This window comes from Anolis sagrei, chromosome 8 (genome assembly GCF_037176765.1).
Source record: "Anolis sagrei isolate rAnoSag1 chromosome 8, rAnoSag1.mat, whole genome shotgun sequence".
Taxonomy (NCBI): domain Eukaryota; kingdom Metazoa; phylum Chordata; class Lepidosauria; order Squamata; family Dactyloidae; genus Anolis; species Anolis sagrei.
The window spans coordinates 28,712,523-28,732,987 of NC_090028.1; the positions used below are offsets into that span (position 1 = coordinate 28,712,523).

At 42.8% G+C, this 20,465-nt stretch overlaps 1 protein-coding gene across 1 annotated transcript; it reads right to left on the bottom strand.

Annotated features, from left to right (window-relative positions):
- Positions 1-591: 591 nt before the first annotated feature.
- TERF2 (telomeric repeat binding factor 2) lies at positions 592-20,309 on the bottom strand. The gene is made up of 11 exons (XM_060787976.2): positions 20,091-20,309; positions 16,762-16,845; positions 15,484-15,614; positions 13,165-13,251; positions 12,707-12,853; positions 11,034-11,431; positions 8,568-8,981; positions 5,582-5,995; positions 3,920-4,005; positions 3,647-3,705; positions 592-1,359 (listed from the first exon to the last, which is right to left on the bottom strand). The coding sequence occupies exons 1-11, from the start codon at positions 20,260-20,262 to the stop codon at positions 1,201-1,203; spliced, it is 2,151 nt and encodes a 716-aa protein (XP_060643959.2). The 5' UTR covers positions 20,263-20,309; the 3' UTR covers positions 592-1,200.
- Between the last annotated feature and the right edge of the window lie 156 nt (positions 20,310-20,465).

Genomic DNA, 20,465 nt, shown 5'->3' on the forward strand with positions numbered 1-20,465 from the left:
GTGTAAAGAACTTAATTTATGTTACGGAAACCTTGTTCTTATAAATAATGCAACCATATTATTTTGCTATAAAGAAAATCCTCTTTTGGAAGAGATAATATTGGTCTGTGTGTTTTTGTTCTTTTTATCACTTTGGGCTACTGGTGCTGGGTCACGCTGCTGCTGCTAAGTCACTCCGCTGTACATTTATGAGAGTCTTCTGTTAATAAGCCCATTAATCCAACAGTTCATTCCTCATCCTCGCCCAGGTTCGGTATTCAACATATGTAGGATCCCCTGAAGATGGGAAACTAAATTATCCTACTCATTTTGTCATCATAAAACCACTGTTTTACCAGAATATTCACGTGCAGCCTCTTTTCAGGGACTATTACCCAGGTCCCATTCAAAGTCAAGCTTCTGTTGCAATATGTTCAAAACAGTCATCAGACCTACACAGGCAACTTCACCAGTGGCATCTTAATACTATTAGAATCATTATTATCAGCATCATCAACATTCTGCTTTCATCTCTTAAAATGAGTCTCAAAGTGGCCTTGGAGCTTTCTCCTTGGAGACCACAGACCTGAGGAGAAGAAATGTAAGCAAATATCTAATACAATGCTTTATTTTGCTAAACATACAAAGTTTCACCCAATCTCTCTTTTGTTTGGTCTCAATGACTCTCAAGAAAGAAAGAAAAATTCATAAACCCCAAACCGTGTGTTATCCTCCCTCTGTTCCATGACACAGAAGTCTTTATATGGTAAAAATAAAGTCTCCAGGGGAGGCCCTGCTGCAATCTATATGGAAAACAGGAGGAAACATCTTGGGGCTCTTTTTTACACATTGACGAGAACTCCTTCAGTTCCTTAAGTGGAGTCCTACCTATTGCTCGTAATTGAGAGTTATCTTTCCACCTGCCCGCCCGCCCACCCACCTCTCTTTCCTATCCTCCAACTGTTGCCCAAAGAACAGGAAAAATAATAATCCCTGTTGCGTGGAACTGCCGAACAACTTGTGACTTGAGAGGACTATGTGCTTCTTCTTCAGTCCTCAATGGTGACCTTCACAGGAAGGAGAAAAAGTACTTCCTGTCTTGTCAAAACAAGGCCCCACCATGAAGGTCTGTTCACTGCAGTCTTCAGAGGAAGCCGTTCTGGGCAATCTTTTTGACGTGCACAGGCCATGTTCCGCCATCCTCCACTCTCCTCCACGGATTTACTGGATCCCGAGCTTCTTCATGGTCCGCCAGCGGTCCTTGATCATAACTGGGGTTCGCTCCTTGAAGGGATAGCTCTTGAAGATGGCCTTCCAGTTACCTTCCCCAAACTTCCTCACACCAGCCTTGATCCACTGGGACTCCTCCCTTGTCCACTTCTGCGGGGAAAGGAGGAGAGGCTTCTGTGAGCCACAATTATGGTCGAAATGGGGAGGGCCCTTCCAAACAAGCCCCCAATACTGACAAAAGGCAAAGCTCTCTATACTGTTCTGTGACTTCCTCTTTCCAAGTAGCCAATAACTCAGGAAATGCTTCGATTTGATGACACAAAGCCCACTGGGAGGCATTCTCTCTGTGTCTTAGTAGAGAACACACAGGGAATTTTGGTGACCCCCGCCCCCCAAATACTATTCAAAGAGAAAGTGTGCATATTTATATATACACAATAGACGGTTATGGAAGGAGAATGGGAAGGCAAGTGGTAAATGGGCCAGAGAAGTGCTTTTTCTCTTTTTTATTTGGTGCATCAAATAAAACCAGCTTTCAGTAAAAGGAAAACAACACAAAGTCCATTGAAATGACAGCTGAGATTGTGCAGATATTTCAGAAAGGTTCTGGACCTCAGTAATAACCCTGTTGTGCTATTCATTTCAGCCCTTTTTTGGGGGCTGGAAGACCCCCCTCGGTTTATACTCGAGTCAAAGTTATTTGTTAATTTACTCTTTTTGTTGTTGTTGTTGTTATTATTATTAATTACATTTATTATTTTACTCTATTATTATTGCATTTCCATTATTTCACTCCATTTTTATTATTTTATTACTTTTATTATTTTACTCTATTGTTATTATTACATTTATATTTTACTCTAATATTATATTTATTATTTTACTACATTATTGTTATTATTACATTTCCATTATTTTATTCTATTATTACATTTCCATTATTTTATTCTATTATTACATTTATTATTTTACTCTCTTTATTATTATTGGAAGGATACGTAAACACATTTATATTGAAAGTTAAAATAATGGTTTAATCAGTTTGATGTAAGGAGCCTCTGGTGGCGCTGTGGGTTAAACTCCTGTGTCAGCAGGACTGAAGACCGACAGGTCGCAGGTTCGAATCCGGGGAGAGCGCGGATGAGCTCCCTCTGTCAGCTCCAGCTCCTCATGTGGGGACATGAGAGAAGCCTCCCACAAGGATGGTAAAAACATCAAAACATCCAGGCATCCCCTGGGCAACGTCCTTGACTGCCAATTCTCTCACACCAGAAGCGACTTGCAGTTTCTCAAGTCGCTCCTGACTCGACAAAAAAAAAGTTTGGTGTAAATATTCAAAAACATTTAACCTACTGATACCTCAGTTGATGTAATTTTATTGGTATTTATTTTTATTTTGAAATATAGCAGTAGTTGCTGTTTTTCCCACCCTTGGCTTAAACTCGAGTCAATATGTTTTCCCAGGTTTTTGTGGTAAAATTAGGTGCCTCGGCTTAAAATAGGGTCGGCTTATACTCGAGTATATACAATAAGTAACATTACTAACAATAACATCTAAGCCTTGTAACTCTCTCCCAAGCTTCTGCTAAATATAGTCCAGCTCCCATATATTTGGGGGATATGGGCCTGAACTTACTATAGAAACAGGGAACCATGGATAACAGCAAACCCTATTGAAATCAGATATTACAGATGTCAAGAATCAGAAACATATATACATATGTGGTGGCAATGTAAATATGTAAATAAATTTTGGGGGAAATTATTTCGAGAAATAGAGGATATAATGAACATTAAAATAGAAAGAAGTCCTAGTATAGCTTTATTATCATTATATAACAATAAGCAATTGAAAAAAGAAGATAAAGATGCGATAACAAACTTATTAACAATAGCAAGACTGCTTATAGCAAGGAATTGGAAAAGAGAAATAAATATACAAATAGAGGAGTGGCACAAGGAAGTTTGGAAATTGGCAATAAATGATAAGCTGACATTTATATTAAAAGTTAAAAGAGGTATATGGGAAAAAAGTGATTTTTATGATGTATGGAGTAAATTCATTGAAAAAGGATTAAAAAAGAAAGAAAGAAAGTTACCTCCACAAGAAGAACTAAAATTTTTGACAGATGATGTGTAAAAACTGTGGCTTGGGAGTGGGGAGGGGAGCACAGTGGTGAAGGATAGATAATATGTATAAGCAGAAAAATAACAATAGATGCCAAAAGTTGAAGTATGATAGGTTGTACTGAATAATATGAATCTGCTGCAAAATAAACAATGAACAACAAATGTATTGAACTATGATAAAATAATAAAAAATATTAAATATATATATGGAAAAAAAGAAATCAGGTATTACCACAGAGTCACCATGGAGGAATTAAGAAATTCCTAGAGAGGGGTATCTGATCAGAGCGAGAGGATGCTGCCTTACCTTCCTCTTGCAGCTGTTGATGGAAGTATTGCTGCTGTTGCTGTTTCTGCCTTTCTGTCCTGAAATAGAACCCCATCAGTCTCCACACCTTCTGTGAGCATTGTGAAGAGAAAGGCAACCCTCTTGGGCTGACCACGGTGGCCACTGCACCATGGTCGGCCGAAACTTAGTGCCCCAGCAGCCCTTGTGGCTACTACCTAACACCCCGAGCCCTCCTGGCCGCCCACCTGGCAGGACAGTCAACTGGCCATTTCCCTTGCGGTTCACACTTACCGAGGTCAATGAAGAGCTCCTCTTCGTCACTCCAAACCTCCTTCTCTTCCTCTTCAGTTGAAGTGCTGATGCTCGCCTTGGAGGACCTGGATGAAGCAGAGAAAGATTCATCTCTTACCCAGAACCAGGGATGTGCTACTTCGTCTATTTCTCCAGGAAAAATACAAAATACAAAGGGAGTGGCAAAAAAATTAAAATGGATCCCTCCAGAGAGACTAGCGAGCACGTACAACTGCACTGACAAATGTATTGTCGAAGGCTTTCATGGCCGGAATCACTAGGTTGTTGTAGGTTTTTTCGGGCTATATGGCCATGTTCTCAACCTTCCTAATGCCGTGACCCCTTAATACAGTCCCTCATCTTGTGGTGACCCCCAACCATAATATTGTTTTGATTGCTACTTAATAACAGTCATTTTACTACTGTTATAAATCATAATGTAAATATCTGGTATGCAGGATGCATGTTCATTCACTGGACCAAACTGGGCACAAATACCCAATACACCCAAATGTGAATGCTAGTGGGGTTGGGGGAAGGATTTATTTTGTAATTTGGGAGTTGTAGTTGCTGAGATTTATAGTTCACTTATAATCAAAAAGCATTCTGAACTCCACCAGCGATGGATTTGAACCAAACTTGGCTCCCATGACCAATGGAAAACACTGGAAGGGTCTGATGGGCATTGACCTTGAGTTTGGGAGTTGTAGTTCACCTATATCCAGAGAGCACTGTGGACTCATGCAATGGTGGATCTGGACCAAACTTGGCACGAATACTCAATATGCCCAAATGTGAACACTGATGGAGTCTGGGGAAAATAGATCTTGACATTTGGGAGTTGTAGTTGCTGGGATTTATAGTTCATTACAATCAAAGAACATTCTGAACTCCACTAATGATAGAATTGGCTCAAACTTCCCACATGGAAGTTTTCTTATGGTCTTTGGTGACCCCTCTGACACCCCTTCGTGACCCCCAGGTTGAGAAACACTGTTCTAGAGGCATTCTCTCCTGACGTTTTGCCTGCATCTATGGCAAGCATCCTCAGAGGTAGTAAGGTCTGTTGGAACTAGGAAAATGGGTTTATATAACAGTGGAATGACCAGGGTGGGACAAAGGACCCTTTTGTGATGCAAAAATCCAGCATATAGATCTCATTTGTTGTGACATACTGTGTTTTTCTGTCAGTAAAATAATAACAACAATAATAAATTGATTCCTTTCACAGTCTGTCTGGCCACCTTGAGTGAAGCTTCAAGCCACCCAAGGAAATCCTTGAGAAGGTGAGACCGAATTGGGGACCTCAAGCTAAGAGCCAAGTCTCCCTTGGAAGATCAGGATGGCCCCTCCCTTGCCCTGAAGAAGGGTCAACACTCTCCAGAACAGGGGAGAAAATGTCTCTAAAGGCTGGATGAAAGCCAGCCAGTCATAATCATTATGAGGCCTCAGGGATTGGCAGCAGAGACAGCTTCAATGGAATGATGGGTCATGAGGCACCCCTTCTAACACATCTCTCTCCAATGAACTATTATATCATGACATGACATTACTACTCCAAACCCTTCAATGTTATCCTGGGCAGATAACAAACCCAGGAATCATTAAAACTGCAAAGGCAGCCTGGTCCAAAAACCCAATCAGCCAGCCCTAGCCACCTACTTGGAAGAGGAATGTGCCTTGGGGGGTTCCTTCTGTTGTTCTTCTGCCGCCTGAAGAGCCACAGTCACCAGCAGCTTCTTGGGCACCATGCGTTTGTCAGCTGCGTCCTTCAAAATGGTGTTTTCCTTTTCCATAAGGAACGTACTGATAGTGACTGGTTTATTGCCTGCCTCTGAGCAGGACTGGAGCCCAGAAGTTGCATCCTTGAGCCCCTTTTCCTCCTCCTCTGCCTCTTCTTTGTCTTCCTCCTCCATTTCCTCCCTCTGGCGCTTGCCTCTGTTACGTGCGGGCCTCTGGGTCACCTTGGGACAAGTCCAGTCCGTCTCATCCAGTTTCTGGAAGGCAGCATCGGGGTCGTCCGAGTCAGAGAGGATCACAGAGTGCCCATAGGTAGTCGGTCTCTCCAGTGGGCGTCTAGCAGACAAATAATAAAATAATAAAAAACTTTATTTATATCCCATCACCATCTCCCATAGGAACTCGGGAGGCTTACAAATAGCACACGGTGGTGCCATACAGCATGTAAACTATAATATATCAACATTAAAACTAGTAACACATGTAAAACCAGACATATAAAATTAACAAGAGCAATAAAATAAATAAAATATGGCAATGGTTGTTGATCAAAGGTTCATACGATCAATTTAGCCTTCCCTGGCTAAAAATAGTAATCTGGCATCATCACAGCCTGTGAAGAAACCACTGGATATCAAACTAAGGAACATCAAGATTGGCTTGACAAAAAGGATAAAGAGATCCAACAGTTAATTGATAAGAAAAGGAAAGCCTTCTAAACATGGCAGAGAGATACCAACTGCGCTGCTAATAATAACAATAACAATAACAATAACAATAATAATAATTTATTTCAAATTCAGACTGACAAAGTTTTGTAACACAACACAGCAGACATCACGATTGTAGAAAAGAAAAGAAGTCTCGATTAGTGATGTCGCCATACCAGGTGACAGTTGCATTGAGGAAAAACAACAGAAAAACTCAGCCTTTATCAGGACCTCAAAATCGAACTGCAAAGGCTCTGGCATAAACCAGTCCAGGTGGTCCCAGTGGTTATTGGCGCACTGGGTGCTGTGCCAAAAGATTTCAGCCAGCATTTGGAAACAATAAACATTGACAAAATCACGATCTGTCAACTGCAAAAGGCCACCTGACTTGGATCTGTGTGCATTACTCGAAAATACATCACACAGTCCTAGACGCTTGGGAAGTGTTCGACTTGAGATTTTGTGATACAAAATCCAGCATATAGATCTCGTTTGCTGTGACATACTGTGTTTTTCTGGCAGAATAATAATAATAATAATAATAATAATAATAATAATAATAATAAATGGATTCCTTTCACAGTCTGTCCAGCCACCTTGAGTGAAGCTTAAAGTCGCCCAAGGAAATCCTTGGGAAGGAGAGACCAAATTGGGGACCTCCAGCTAAGAGCCAAGTCTCCCTTGGAAGAGCAGGATGGCCCCTCCCTTGCCCTGAAGAAGGGTCAACACTCTCCAGAAGAGGGGAGAAAAGGTCTCTAAAGGCTGGATGAAAGCCAGCCAGTCATAACCATTATGAGGCTTCAGGGACTGGCAGCAGAGACAAAGGACAGCTTCAATGGAACCAACTGCTAAAATTAACAAACCATAGCCAACCAGGTTCCTTAGACCCGCTTCTTAAAGTATATAAGGCCAAGGTTACCCCCATGCTCCTGTATGGAGCGGAAGTCTGAGGCCTAAACCAGGTATCATTATTAGAGCAATCTCAAGCACAGCACCTGCGTAACTTTCTAGGAGTGGATAAAAGGACCCCAGTTGCAGCAGTGCGAGCAGAAGCAGGAGTTATACAGTCGATGGTTTATCCAAAATTAGGGCATATAAATATTGGATAAAACTAAATGCCATGGCAAATGATAGGCTACCAAAATTGTGCCTGTTAGAGCAGACCAAAAACCAACATCAGTCCTCTTGGCTGGTGCAACTGACAAAATACATCAGGAGTTGTGGACTTCCAATTCTATACCCAGATCTCCTAAAAGAATTAGATACAAAAATAGTGGCACAATGAATACAGGATATAGAGGCTCAGAAAGACATTGCCGCCCTTAGTAAAGCCGGCTCACAGAAATGGTTTAATTGCTTCAAGCATACTTTTTCAAACAGCCGAATACCTAAAGATAGAAATGCCTAAACATCTAAGGAGGGTATTCACTAGAACCCGATTTGAACAGACAGATACAATGATTAAACATGGAAGGTTTAACCAAGTTCCATATAATGAACGTTTCTGTATCTGTGGGGCGACAGAGGTAGAGTATATTACACATGTACTGTTTAATTGTATTTTGTACAACAAAGAGAGAAATCAATACCTCGGACCATTCATCATACAGAAGACTCACTGGGATCCCCATATCAAAACTACATTCTTAATGGCTGGCCAGAATGCTAAGATGACACACCAAACAGCCCTTTTCCTTTATAGAGCAACGCAGCTGAGAACTGCGTATCTGGAGGAGACTGGGGTAAACTGTAGGGGTGACGCAGATATCTGAAGTGGCTTGAGATTGTGTAATAGCTGTCTATTTTAACCTTCGTTTTAACTTTTGTGGTGTGAAATTTTACCTTGGCATTTTAATGATGATATCTTTAATTATCTTTTAACTTAATCAAGTTTGAATGTAAATTAGTTCACTATTATGGGAGTCTTAGGATAGTGAATTTGTGCACGTTTCTGTTTTTGTTTTTAATGTTAATATGGTCAATGGACTAATCAATAAACTTTGCTTGCTTCAATGGAGCGATGGGTCATGAGGCACCCCTTCTAACACATCTCTCTCCAATAAACCATTATATCATGACATGACGTTACTTCTCCAGATCCTTCAATGTTATCCTGGGCAGATAACAAACCCAGGAATCATTAAAACTGCAAAGGCAGCCTGGTCCAAAAACCCAATCAGCCAGCCCTAGCCACCTACTTGGGAGAAGAATGTGCCTTGGGGGGTTCCTTCTGCTGTTCTTTTTCCGCCTGAAGAGCCATAGTCACCAGCAGCTTCTTGGGCACCATGCGTTTGTCAGCTGCGTCCTTCGAAATGGTGTTAACCTTTCCCATAACAAACGTACTGATAGTGACTGGGTAATTGCCTGCCTCTGAGCAGGACTGGGGCCCAGAAGTTGCATCCTTGAGCCCCTTTTCCTCCTCCTCTGCCTCTTCTTTGTCTTCCTCCTCCATTTCCTCCCTCTGGCGCTTGCCTCTGTTACGTGCGGGTCTCTGGGTCACCTTGGGACAAAACCAGTCCGTCTCATCCAGTTTCTGGAAGGCAGCATCGGGGTCGTCGGAGTCAGAGAGGATCACAGAGTGCCCATAGGTAGTCGGTCTCTCCAGTGGGCGTCTAGCAGACAAATAATAAAATAATAATAAACTTTATTTATATCCCACCACCATCTCCCATAGGATCTCGGGTGGCTTACAAATAGCACACGGTGGTGCCATACAGCATGTAAACTATAATATATCAACATTAAAACCAGCAACACATGTAAAATCAGACATATAAAATTAACAAGAGCAATAAAATAAATAAAATTTGGCAATGGCCATTGATCAAAGGTTCATACAATCAATTTAGCCTCCCCTAGCTAAAGATAGTAGTCTGGCATTATCACAGCCTGCAAAGAAACCACTGGATATCAAACTAAGTAACATCAAGATTGGTTTGACAAAAATGACAAAGAGATCCAATAGTTAATTGACAAGAAAAGGAAAGCCTTCCAAATATGGCAGAGAGATACCAACTGCACTGCTAAAAAAAGATCTACACTAGTGCAAAAACTGAGGTTCAAAGAAGGACCAGAGAACTCAAAAACATCTGGTGGACAAAGAAGGCTGAAGAAGTCCAACACTTTGCAGATACTCATGATGCTCAGGGAATTTTTAAAGCCATGAAGGTCATCATGGCATACACCCTCTACGCTCATCAAATAGAACCTTCTGAAGGACAAAAAAATTAATCGCACTATTTTGGAAAGAGCACTACCAAAACCTCCTGAATTGCAACTCCGACGTGGCCAAAGAGATTCTCTCACAAATCCCCCAACAACAAACCAGGGATGAGCTTGCAGCACTGCCTAGTCTAGAGGAAGTCAGCAATGCAATAGGCCAACAAAAAATAACAAAGCCAGAGGACCTGATGGGATCCCTGCTGAAATCTTTAAAGAAGGTGGACACAACAACTCCACCAGCTCATTGAAAAAGTGTGGGTGGACTGTCTCCCAAAGCGGTTACTATACTCCCAACTCAAGAATGGAAAACATAATGTTGGCAGACAGGAAAAGAGAATTAAAAATGGACTTAAAGCCAACCTTAAAAACTGTGGCATAGACACTGAGAACTGGGAAGCCCTGGCCCTTGAGTGCTCTAGCTGGAGGTCATCTGTGACCAGCAGTGCTGCGGAGTTCGAAGAGGCAAGAATAGAGGGCAAAAGGGAGAAACATGGTGTGTCAAGCCAACCAGATCAAGAATAGGGCTCCACAGCCACCTACGTATCCACCACCAAGACACTACACTTGGAGGACCATCATCCTCGAGCTATGGAGGATTGCCTAAGTAAGTAAGAAACATTTAAAACCAGACATATAAAATTTACAAGAGCAAGAGAATAAATAAAATATGGCAATGGCCATTGTTCAAAGATTCATACAATGAAATTAGCCTTCCCTGGCTAAAGATAGTAGTCTAGCTGCTATCTTTAATGTTATCAAAGATCTGCTGAAAGAATTTTTAGCTCTAAGTTCCCTGGGGACAGTGTTCCAGAGCTAGGGGACCACCATCAACAAGGCCCTCTCCCTCGTCCCAACCAACCGCACTTGAGACAGAGGTGGGACTGAGAGGAGGGCCTCCTTGGCAGATCTTAGAACTCACACCGGTTCCTCCACAAGGTCTCACAAGCTGAGAAGTGGCCCACTAGATACCTGGGCTGACCTCTCTGTCCCAGCACAAAGTCTTCTTCCATTATGGGAAGGCAGTTAAAGAACACTGACAAGATACACAATGAAACAGCCAAGTCATTTGTTTGGTGAAGTAATTTCTATAAGAGAAAGGCAGCTTCTGACTTATGCAGAGCTCTTTCTTTTGGCAAAAGGAAAAGGTCTTCTGCCCTAAGCAAGACATGTTCACAGGTAAGTGCATTTTACCATGCTGTGTGGCTTCTGACACAACAAATCTTCAGCTCTTGGAAAATACTGTATTTCTTCAGCTCGAAGTTGCACTTTTCCCGATATAAACATCTCTAAAAACTGGGTGCGCCTTAGAATTGAGAGCACATGCATATACCTATATCTGTTGGTGGTACTGAAATTAGTGTGCGTCTTACAAATGATAGTGTCTCAGAATTGAAGAAATATGGTATCTCTGTGACTCAAACCCAGCAACACAAACACCATACCTGTCTGTGACCCTGGCAGGCTCTGCACCATTTCTAGAACTTTTCCCATGTGGTTCAGAGGCTGCTCTTCTTTCACGGATGTCTCCCAAACAACGCAAAGTGGCCTCCTTCCGGTTGCCTCCGATTGTCGGCAAAGCCTTGACGCTTGCCTGGCGGTCTCCCTCCAGTTTCTCTGGCCCTTCTTCTTCAGGCAGCTCTTGCATTTCAAACTCAAGACTGTCCTTCATGGAGGCCTCCTGCAGTCTTTCCTGGAGTTGAGATCCTGGTCCTGTGGCCGTAGGGGTCACATCCTCCTCCTCTGATTTCTTCACAGGCTCTGACACCTCCATCTCTTCGCTGGTGGCACCTTTGGGATTCATCTGGGGCTCCACCAGCTCAGAGGAATACTTTTCAGCCATCTTTGAATAAAGAAAGGCCAGGAACAGAGTCAGCAGAAAGCTTCACCATGTGATCCGCTTTTGGTATTTAGATACAGTCAAATGAACTTTGGGCTGCTATGCATTGAGCCAGATGCTTTGTTGTGCATCTGGCTCCCTCCACCAGATCAGGCTCCTGTTTTGAAGCCTTGAAAACTTATCATGTTGACTAGGGGTAAAGTAGATTAGGTCAGCGGAGTGCTATGGTTTTATCTATGAATAGATTTTTAATCTGTTTTAAGGGTTGCAACTGCTTATTTTTAATGCTGTTAGTATTCAGGTCTATCTTAATGTTCACATATGTTTAGGTTTTAAATTGTATTGTATTGGTTTTTATTGTAAGTCATTTTGAGTTGTTTTAGAGAGAAAAACTGGGATATAAATAATAGTAATAATAATAGAGCCCTCTGTGGTGCAGCGGGTTAAACTGCTGAGCTGCTGAACTTGCTGATCAAAAGGTCGAAAGTTTGAATCTGGGGAGCAGGGTGGGCACCCACTGTTAGTTGCAGCTTCTGCCAACCTAGCAGTTCAAAAACATGCCAATGTGAGTAGATCAATAGGTACTGCTCCGGTGGGAAGGTAACAGCAATCCATACAATCATGCTGGCCACATGACCTTGGAGACGTCTACAGACAAAGCTCGCTCTTCAGTTTAGAAATGGCGATGAGCATCAACCCCCAGAGTCAGACATGACTAGACTTAATGTCAAGGGGAAATCTTTACCTTTAATAATAATGAGGACGAGTTGGAACTGTGGCCACATAACACACAAGAGCATCTCATCCATATCCCAATAATAATAATAATAATTTTGTTACGTGCCTCTACTTACTGTTCAAGGTGGTGTACAACATATTAAAACAAAGAGATAAAACACTATTAAAATACAAGATATCCAGAATCAAAAGGTAGAGGGTTTTTTGTGTGCCAGGAGCAACTTGAGAAACTACAAGTAGCTTCTGGTGTGAGAGAATTGGCCGTCTGCAAGGACACTGCCCAGGGGACACCGGATATTTTACCATCCTGTGGGAAGCTTCTCTCATGTCTCTGCATGGGAAGCTGGAAATGACAGATGGGAGGTCACCACACTCCCTGGATTCAAACCGCCAACCTTTCAGTCAGCAGTCCTGCCAGCACAAGGGCTTAACCCATTGCACCACCACAGGCTCCTAAGGTAGGTTAAAATTCAATGATAAATGCAGATTAAATTACAAATCACAAGCAAAAACTGACTAGTGCTTGAGGCCTGCACTGACCGTTGAGAGAAAAGGCTCTGAGTCATCCATATAGTTCTCCAAAAGCATCAGGACTGTCTGCTGGAAGCGCTTGAAGGAGAAGTCCAAGATAGCTGGGTCGGAGGGGTTCTTCTCCCGGATGATGTTCTGGAGCAATATTCTCATTTTCTGGACCAAGAAAAACGGTTTTGGCACTTTCAAGGGAGTGGATGAGGGAAGGAACACTCAGAGCGTGGTAGCATTCATCTACAGCAAACCACACTGGGCCCTGAAGGGACAGCACAAAGGCCTGGAGCACAAGCTGTGGCAGATGCATCTCCGGCTGAACTCTGTAACAACAGGGCTGCAAAAGGGCTGCTGGAGAGGAAAGTCAAGGAGGGGAAGCCCTGCATCCATCTAATTCGGGCACTGCAACAAGGAGGACTCATACTGCCACCCATTCCATCCCAGAACCAAGGACCAACCCATTTACTGCTCACCAGAGTGCTGGGATCTTTGGACATGTATTTCTTAAGGATTTTCTTGGCTTGGTTGTATTCTTTGTTCTTGATACAAGCAATGACCGCCTGGAACAGAAAGAACAGAAGACAGTCAGCAGGGAAGATTTTCTGTGCATTCTCCAAGCCCCAGAATACATTCCCTTACATCATTATTATCATTAATACTTTAGCACTTTAGCACAACCAATGTTGCTGCACACCGCACTTTTAATCCTACGTTCCTCCTGCCATCTCAGCACTTTTAACCCCTGTACCCCATTGCGCCGGCCGAACCAGCTTTAATAGTGTCTTGATGTATTGATGTATTGTCATTGTTGTTATTTTGCTTAATTGTTTTGATTTGCTTTGTTTATTGTTGTGTTATGTTTTTCTATTGTATTGTGTTTTGAGGCTTCGGCCCGTGTAAGCCGCATCGAGTCCTTCGGGAGATGTTAGCGGGATACAAATAAAGTTAATAATAATAATAATAATAATAATAAACATTATTTATATACCATCTTTCTCCCTGTGAGGACTCAGGGTGGTTAATTACCACACCATAATTATAATAATAATTATTTAATTATTATTATTATTATTTGATACACAACAAGATTAATACACAGCAAACAAACAAGATCACTATGCTGACTGTTGTATTACAGCAGCCTATGACATGGTGAAACATAGGAAAATGCTGCAGAAAGTCTACCATATTACCCGAGAGTATGATTTTACCAAAACTATCCAGACTCTTCTAGAAAACCGTAGCTTCTATGTGGAGTTTCAAGGCAGGAAAAGTAGATGGAGGAGGCAAAAAAATGGCTTACCCCAAAGCAGTATTCTTGCACCAACCTTGTTTAATATCTTTACTAACAATCAGCCACAACCACCACTCACAAAGAGCTTTATATATGCTGATGACCTTGGCCTAACAACACAAGCAAAAGACTTTGAAACAGTTGAAATCCAACTTACTAATGCCTTGAAAGATCTCTCCAGCTAATGCAAAGATAACCATCGGAAGCCTAACCCTGCCAAGACACAAGTGTGTGCTTTCCACCTACACAACCATGAAGCCAACAGGAAATTGAAAGTCACCTGGGAAGGTCAAGAGCTTGAACACTGTTTCCCTCCTAAATATCAGTGTCCCTTAGATCGAACACTAGCATATAGGAAACACTGCGGAAACATATTGGCAGCACATGGAGTGCAGACCCAACATTAGTAAGAACATCAGCCCTGGCCTTGTCTTACTTAACTGCCGAGTATGCCTGTCCTGTTTGGCATAAGTCAGCCCATGCAAAGCAGGTGAATGTAGCATTGAATGAAAGATGCAGAATAATCACAGGATGTCTTAAACCTACACCTGTTGATAAACTATAAGCTAGCTGGCATTGCCCCACCTGATGTGTGACGGGAAGTTGCTGCTAAATGTGAGAGAAATAAGGTTGTGAAAGCTACCCACTACATGGCTACCAGTCTCCTCCCAGTAGACTCAAATCAAGGAAAAGCTTTATGATAACTACCACTCCTCTTGACGTCCCCCCAGCAACAGCAAGGGTATCCCTCTGGGCAGCTAAACCAGGAAACCCCAACTGGATGGCCCCCCACGAGAGAGGGTCTTCCTCCAGGGGGAAAACCAAGAATGGGCAACTTGGAAGTCCCTGAACAGACTCAGAAGTGGAGTGGGCAGAACAAAAGACATCCTGGCAAAATAGCACTACCTAAAAGAATCCCACACCTTGTGTGACTGTGGAGCAGAACAGTCAACTCCACATCTGTATGCTTGTCCACTATGCCCTGCCTCATGTACAGAGGAAGAATTGTTGGAGGCTACAGACAATGCCATTGCTGTTGCCTGTTTTTGGTCAAAAGATATTTAGTTGCCTGCGCTCCTTCTATTTTTATCGGTTTTATACTAATTTATGCAAAGCTTTTAATACGAAATAAATAAATTATTATTATTATTATTACAACAACAATTTAAAATGACATGTAAAACTGACCACTCTCCCAAAATGTCACACACAACCTCACCATCTACTTCCACAGAAATGTCCCATCAACAATGGAGGGGAAACCATTAGAATCTGTGCAGGCAAGTTAATTTCGATTAACTTATTTACAGGACTGAGACAAAAAAGGCCTAATCCTGGGGCTTTGAGTTACACTGGGGAAAGAATATGACTCTGGGGAAAGATGACTCTTTCTCCAAAGCAAAACAATGCCTCCCAAACCACAACCGTCCTCACACTCACTGAAAAATGAGAGGGCCAGGCAAATGTGTCTATACAAAACGGAAATAGGAATGCTTACAGCTTCTTTTACGTTTTTCTGAATTTCTTCGAATATGTTCACATCAACATCGAACTCACTCCTCATCTTTTCCAGAAGATGGAGAGCACATTCCAGTGGTGTCAGCTCAGTCCTGATATTGATGGTCCAATCTGCAGCACAAACAAAGAACTTGTTTCACTGGTAAAATATAATAACCGCTTCACAAACAGAAGCAATAGCAGCAAGGACAGACTCTGGCTTCAACTTCATGCTGAAAACACATTAAGAAGAGGCCAGAAAGTCATTATCCTTCCCTTATTTCTCACTTTTGGGCTGTTATAAGTTGAGGACTGTATGAGAAGTTCATTCCCTTGCAACTTTTAATCCAATTTGCCACATCAAAATAAATCAGAAAAAAAATACTGTGAATGTATAACATCTATTAAACACCAAGTTCAAAATTATCCACAAGGAGCATCTGCCAATTTAAACGAAACACCAGTGAATTACAACTATAGAATTTTAAACTCACATCCTGCGTTTATTGTATTTTAATCTTCGTCCTGTTTATTTCAATACATGTATTTCATTGAAATACAATTTAATATATGTATTTTGCATACTGTTTAATGATGGTGTGTTTTAGCAATGTTGTGCCCCACCTCGAGCCACAAGAAGAGACAGGTACGAAATAAAATAATGATGATAATGATATGGAGCCTCCGGTGGCACAGCAGGTTAAACTGCTGAACTTGCTGACTGAAAGGTCAGTGGTTTGAATCTGGGGAGCAGGGTGAGCTCCCGCTGTTAGCACCAGCTTCTGCCAACCTATTATTGGCAGACCCAGTATTTTGCTCCATGTTCTCTCTGCCAAAGGAGACTCAAAGCAGTTAATGCTAAAAACCATAACAATGTGAGAATTGTTACGTACATCTAAACATACACATGCATCTAAAAATTCGATGTGGGAATTGTTACATACATATCTATACATACACATACATCTAAACATCAAAAGAGGATTCAACATAGAAACATTAAAAATACATTGTTTCTATTTAGCAAAAGCTGTTGAAATAAATGCCAAATGAGTTTTTCCAGAAAATCCATATCCACTGTTTTTCCCATTTGCAATAGCACAGAATGAGTGGTTAAATGCTCCCAATGTGAAGATATGGCTCCACAAAGGGGCTTCTGGACAAATGGGAGATATAAAATTGCATTTTTGGGTTTGTTTGGGGAGATGAAATAGGAATAAAAATAAATATAATAATAACAACAGTAATAATTAATAAAGCTTTATTTAGGACCACGAACCTTCTTCGATCCTGGAGAGAAGTTGGATAATCCGTAATTGAAGAATAATACGTTGCTCTAAGGCCAAAGGCCTGGCCAAAACAGCTGAGGAAAGGCAAGGAAAACAAACACAAAAACCATAAAGCATAACTCTAAAAGCAATGGTAAGGTAGATTTAAAAGCAAATGATTTCATTTTAAAAGTTGATTGAAAAATACATTAAGCAATAAGCTGATCACACTAGACAAAGAGCAAAAAAACAAGTCTGAGTTGGCCACTGTAGTCCACACTCTGGTTACATCCCGTATTGACTACTGCAATGCGCTCTATGTGGGGGTTGCCTTCGAAGACTGTTCGGAAGGTGCAAATGGTCCAACGAGCGGCAGCCAGATTGCTAACAGGAGTGGTGCTCAGGGAGCATATAACCCCTGTGCTGCGCCAGCTCCACTGGCTGCCAGTTTGCTTCTGGGCACAATTCAAAATGCTGGCTTTAGCCTATAAAGCTCTACATGGTTTCGGTCCAACTTACCTATCCGAACGTATCTCTCCTTATAAACCATCTAGGACATTAAGATCTTCTGGGGAGGTCCTGCTCTCGGTACCACCTTCCTCGCAGATGTGTCTGATGGGGACGAGAGACAGGGCCTTCTCAGCAATGGCCCCTCGACTGTGGAACGCCCTGCCTAGAGATATAAGATCGGCTTCCTCCCTCCTGACTTCGAAAAAAGGTGAAAACCTTGTTTTTTGAGCAGACCTTCCCAAATACGGCATAGCTAAACGGAATTATGGAACTACTTGATAACGTAATGGAATAACAATTTCACATGGAGGCACTCATGATAATGTTTTAAGGCTTTGTACGGTGGTCTACGCTCTCCAAAACAGGAAAGAAAAATGGGTTCCCCTGACACTGTGGAGACCAAAATCCACTTCTGTTTCATAGATATTGTATTTCTTTATAGTTTATAATTCATGTTGCAATATAATATTACCTTTAGCCGCTATCTATGTCCCCTTAGGATCCACCCCTCCAGAAGACACTAGGTGAATTGCTCGCTTTTTGTGATAATTTGAGTAAGTAGAGTGTCTGTATATATTCTTACAAACTTGATATAACAAATTGTTCAATTGTATGTGTGTATTCATGATATGCGTTGTTTGTAGACCCAACCACCTGACGAAGGCTCTTGCGAGTCAAAACCGGTCGTAGGTTGGAGTCAATTCATGTGACTACTGGAGTCTACTCATATGGAATAGAGAACAGGACATTTACTCACACAAAGACTGTGTTTTATATTTCAAGAGAAAACCAGTTGTTTCTACTTAATGTGAAGGTGGCAGTCCTGTTTTTTTGATATGTGTATGTGTAAAAGCCAGGTTGCAGCTAAACATAAAAAAAAAAAACAAGATTATGGCAACAAGAATGATTGACAACTGGGAAATAGAGGGAGAGAATGTGGAGGCCGTGACAGACTTTGTATTTCTAGGTGCAAAGATTACTGCAGATGCAGACTGTGGCCAGGAAATCAGGAGACGCTTACTTCTTGGGAGGAGAGCAATGTCCAGTCTCGATAAAATAGTAGAGTAGAGACATCACACTGGCAACAAAGATCCGCCTAGTCAAAGCCATGGTATTCCCAGTAGTAACCTACGGATGTGAGAGCTGGACCTTAGGGAAGGCTGAGTGAAGGAAGATCGATGCTTTTGAGCTGTGGTGTTGGAGGAAAGTTCTGAGAGTGTCTTGGACTGCGAGAAGATCCAACCAGTCCATCCTCCAGGAAATAAAACCCGACTGCTTATTGGAGGGAAGGATACTAGAGACAAAGTTGAAGTACTTTGGCCACATGATGAGGAGACAGCATAGCCTAGAGAAGACAATTATGCTGGGGAAAGTAGAAGGTAAAAGGAAGAGGGGCCGACCAAGGGCAAGATGGATGGATGGCATCCTTGAAGTGACTGGACTGACCTTGAAGGAGCTGGGGGTGGTGACAGCCGACAGGGAGCTCTGGCGTGGGCTGGTCCATGAAGTCACGAAGAGTCGGAGATGAATGAACGAATGAACAACAACAACAACGCAAATATATACATTTAGTTAATTTGGTTGTTTTCATATTGCCACAATAGTGGATTTTGGTCTATTTATTTATTTATTTATTTGGGGTTCTTTTACCCCGCCCTTCTCACCCCGAAGGGGACTCAGGGCGGCTTACAAAAGCAAAGGCACAATTTGATGCCTGCATCATAATGACAATCAAACACAAAATTACATCAATACACAGTTAACAACCAATATACATTATAACCATAAAATCAATAAAATCAATAAAACCAAATACAAACCCAATTTCTCCTCTTACATGGTCAGCGTTCGCTACTCATAGATCTAGTTTTACGTTCCACTTCATCAATCCTGCTTGTCTTACTCGCCTGGTTGTCTGATTTAATTGCCGGAGTGCCCAAAGGCCTGGTCCCATAACCAAGTCTTCACCCTTCTCCTAAAGGCGAGGAGGGATGATGATGCCCTGATTTCCTCCGGGAGTGAGTTCCACAGGTGAGGGGCCACCACTGAGAAAGCCCTGCTCCTTGTCCCCACCAGCCTCACTTGTGACAGTGGTGGGGTCGATAGCAGGGCCTCCCCAGATGATCTCAGACTCCGAGGTGGGACGTAGAGGGAGATACGTTCGGACAGATACACTGGACCGGAACCTAGGCTAGGCATGGGCAAGCTTGGGCCCTCAGTTGTTTTGGACTCCAACTCCCACCATTCCTAACAGCCTCAGGCCCTTTCCTTTTCCCCCTCAGCCGCTTAAGGGGCTGAGGGGGAAAAGGAAGGGGCCTGAGGCTGTTAGGAATGGTGGGAGTTGGAGTCCAAAACACCCAGAGGGCCCAAGCTTGCTCATACTTGCTCTAGGCATTGACAAACAAACAACAACATTTTGGGAAGCAAGCAACAAACAATAACATGGCCAGGCAAGCCATACTGTGAGTGTTCTTTGCCCAGGAAATGCAGAGAACAGTGGCTGAGGGGGAAAAGGAAAGGGCCTGAGGCTGTTAGGAATGGTGGGAGTTGGAGTCCAAAACACCCAGAGGACCAAAGTTGGCCCAAGCTTGCTGTAGAGGGAATTTCCTTGCACTGCACTGAGTCTAACATTGGTTATGGGCCCAGCACTCAGCTTAAGCGGCTGAGGGGGGGGGAAAAGGGGGCCTGAGGCTGTTAGGAATGGTGGGAGTTGGGAGTCCAAAGCCCAGAGACAAAACTGGGGGGGGGGGGGGGGGGAACCAAACCAAATCAATTCTGGGGAGAAAAGCGCGCCGTTTCAAAACTAACGGAAAATGCCTCCCCGGCGCACCGTAAATGACGTCACGAAACTGGCGGAAGTCGCGGCTGCTCCCTGCCCGGAAGGCCTGCACGGCCCGCTGGGAGTAGAAGAGCAGGGTCCATCGGTTCACCGCCTCCTCCACCGCCTTCTCGCGGGACGACGACGCTGCCTCGGCCATCACCGCTGAAGAGCCCCGCGCCATCCCGATGCCGCCACTTCCTTCAGCTTGGCCGGAAGTGACGACAGCGAGGCCTCCTCCTCCTTTTACCCCCCTTCCTCGCTTCCACAGACAAGGCGGACTTCATTTCCCGGCATGCTTAGTGGCGGGCAATGTGCGCGCATGCGCTGTCAGGTCTCTTCTAGACTTGCCTTTACAGACTTGGCTTTTCTAAGGTTTTCTTAGTC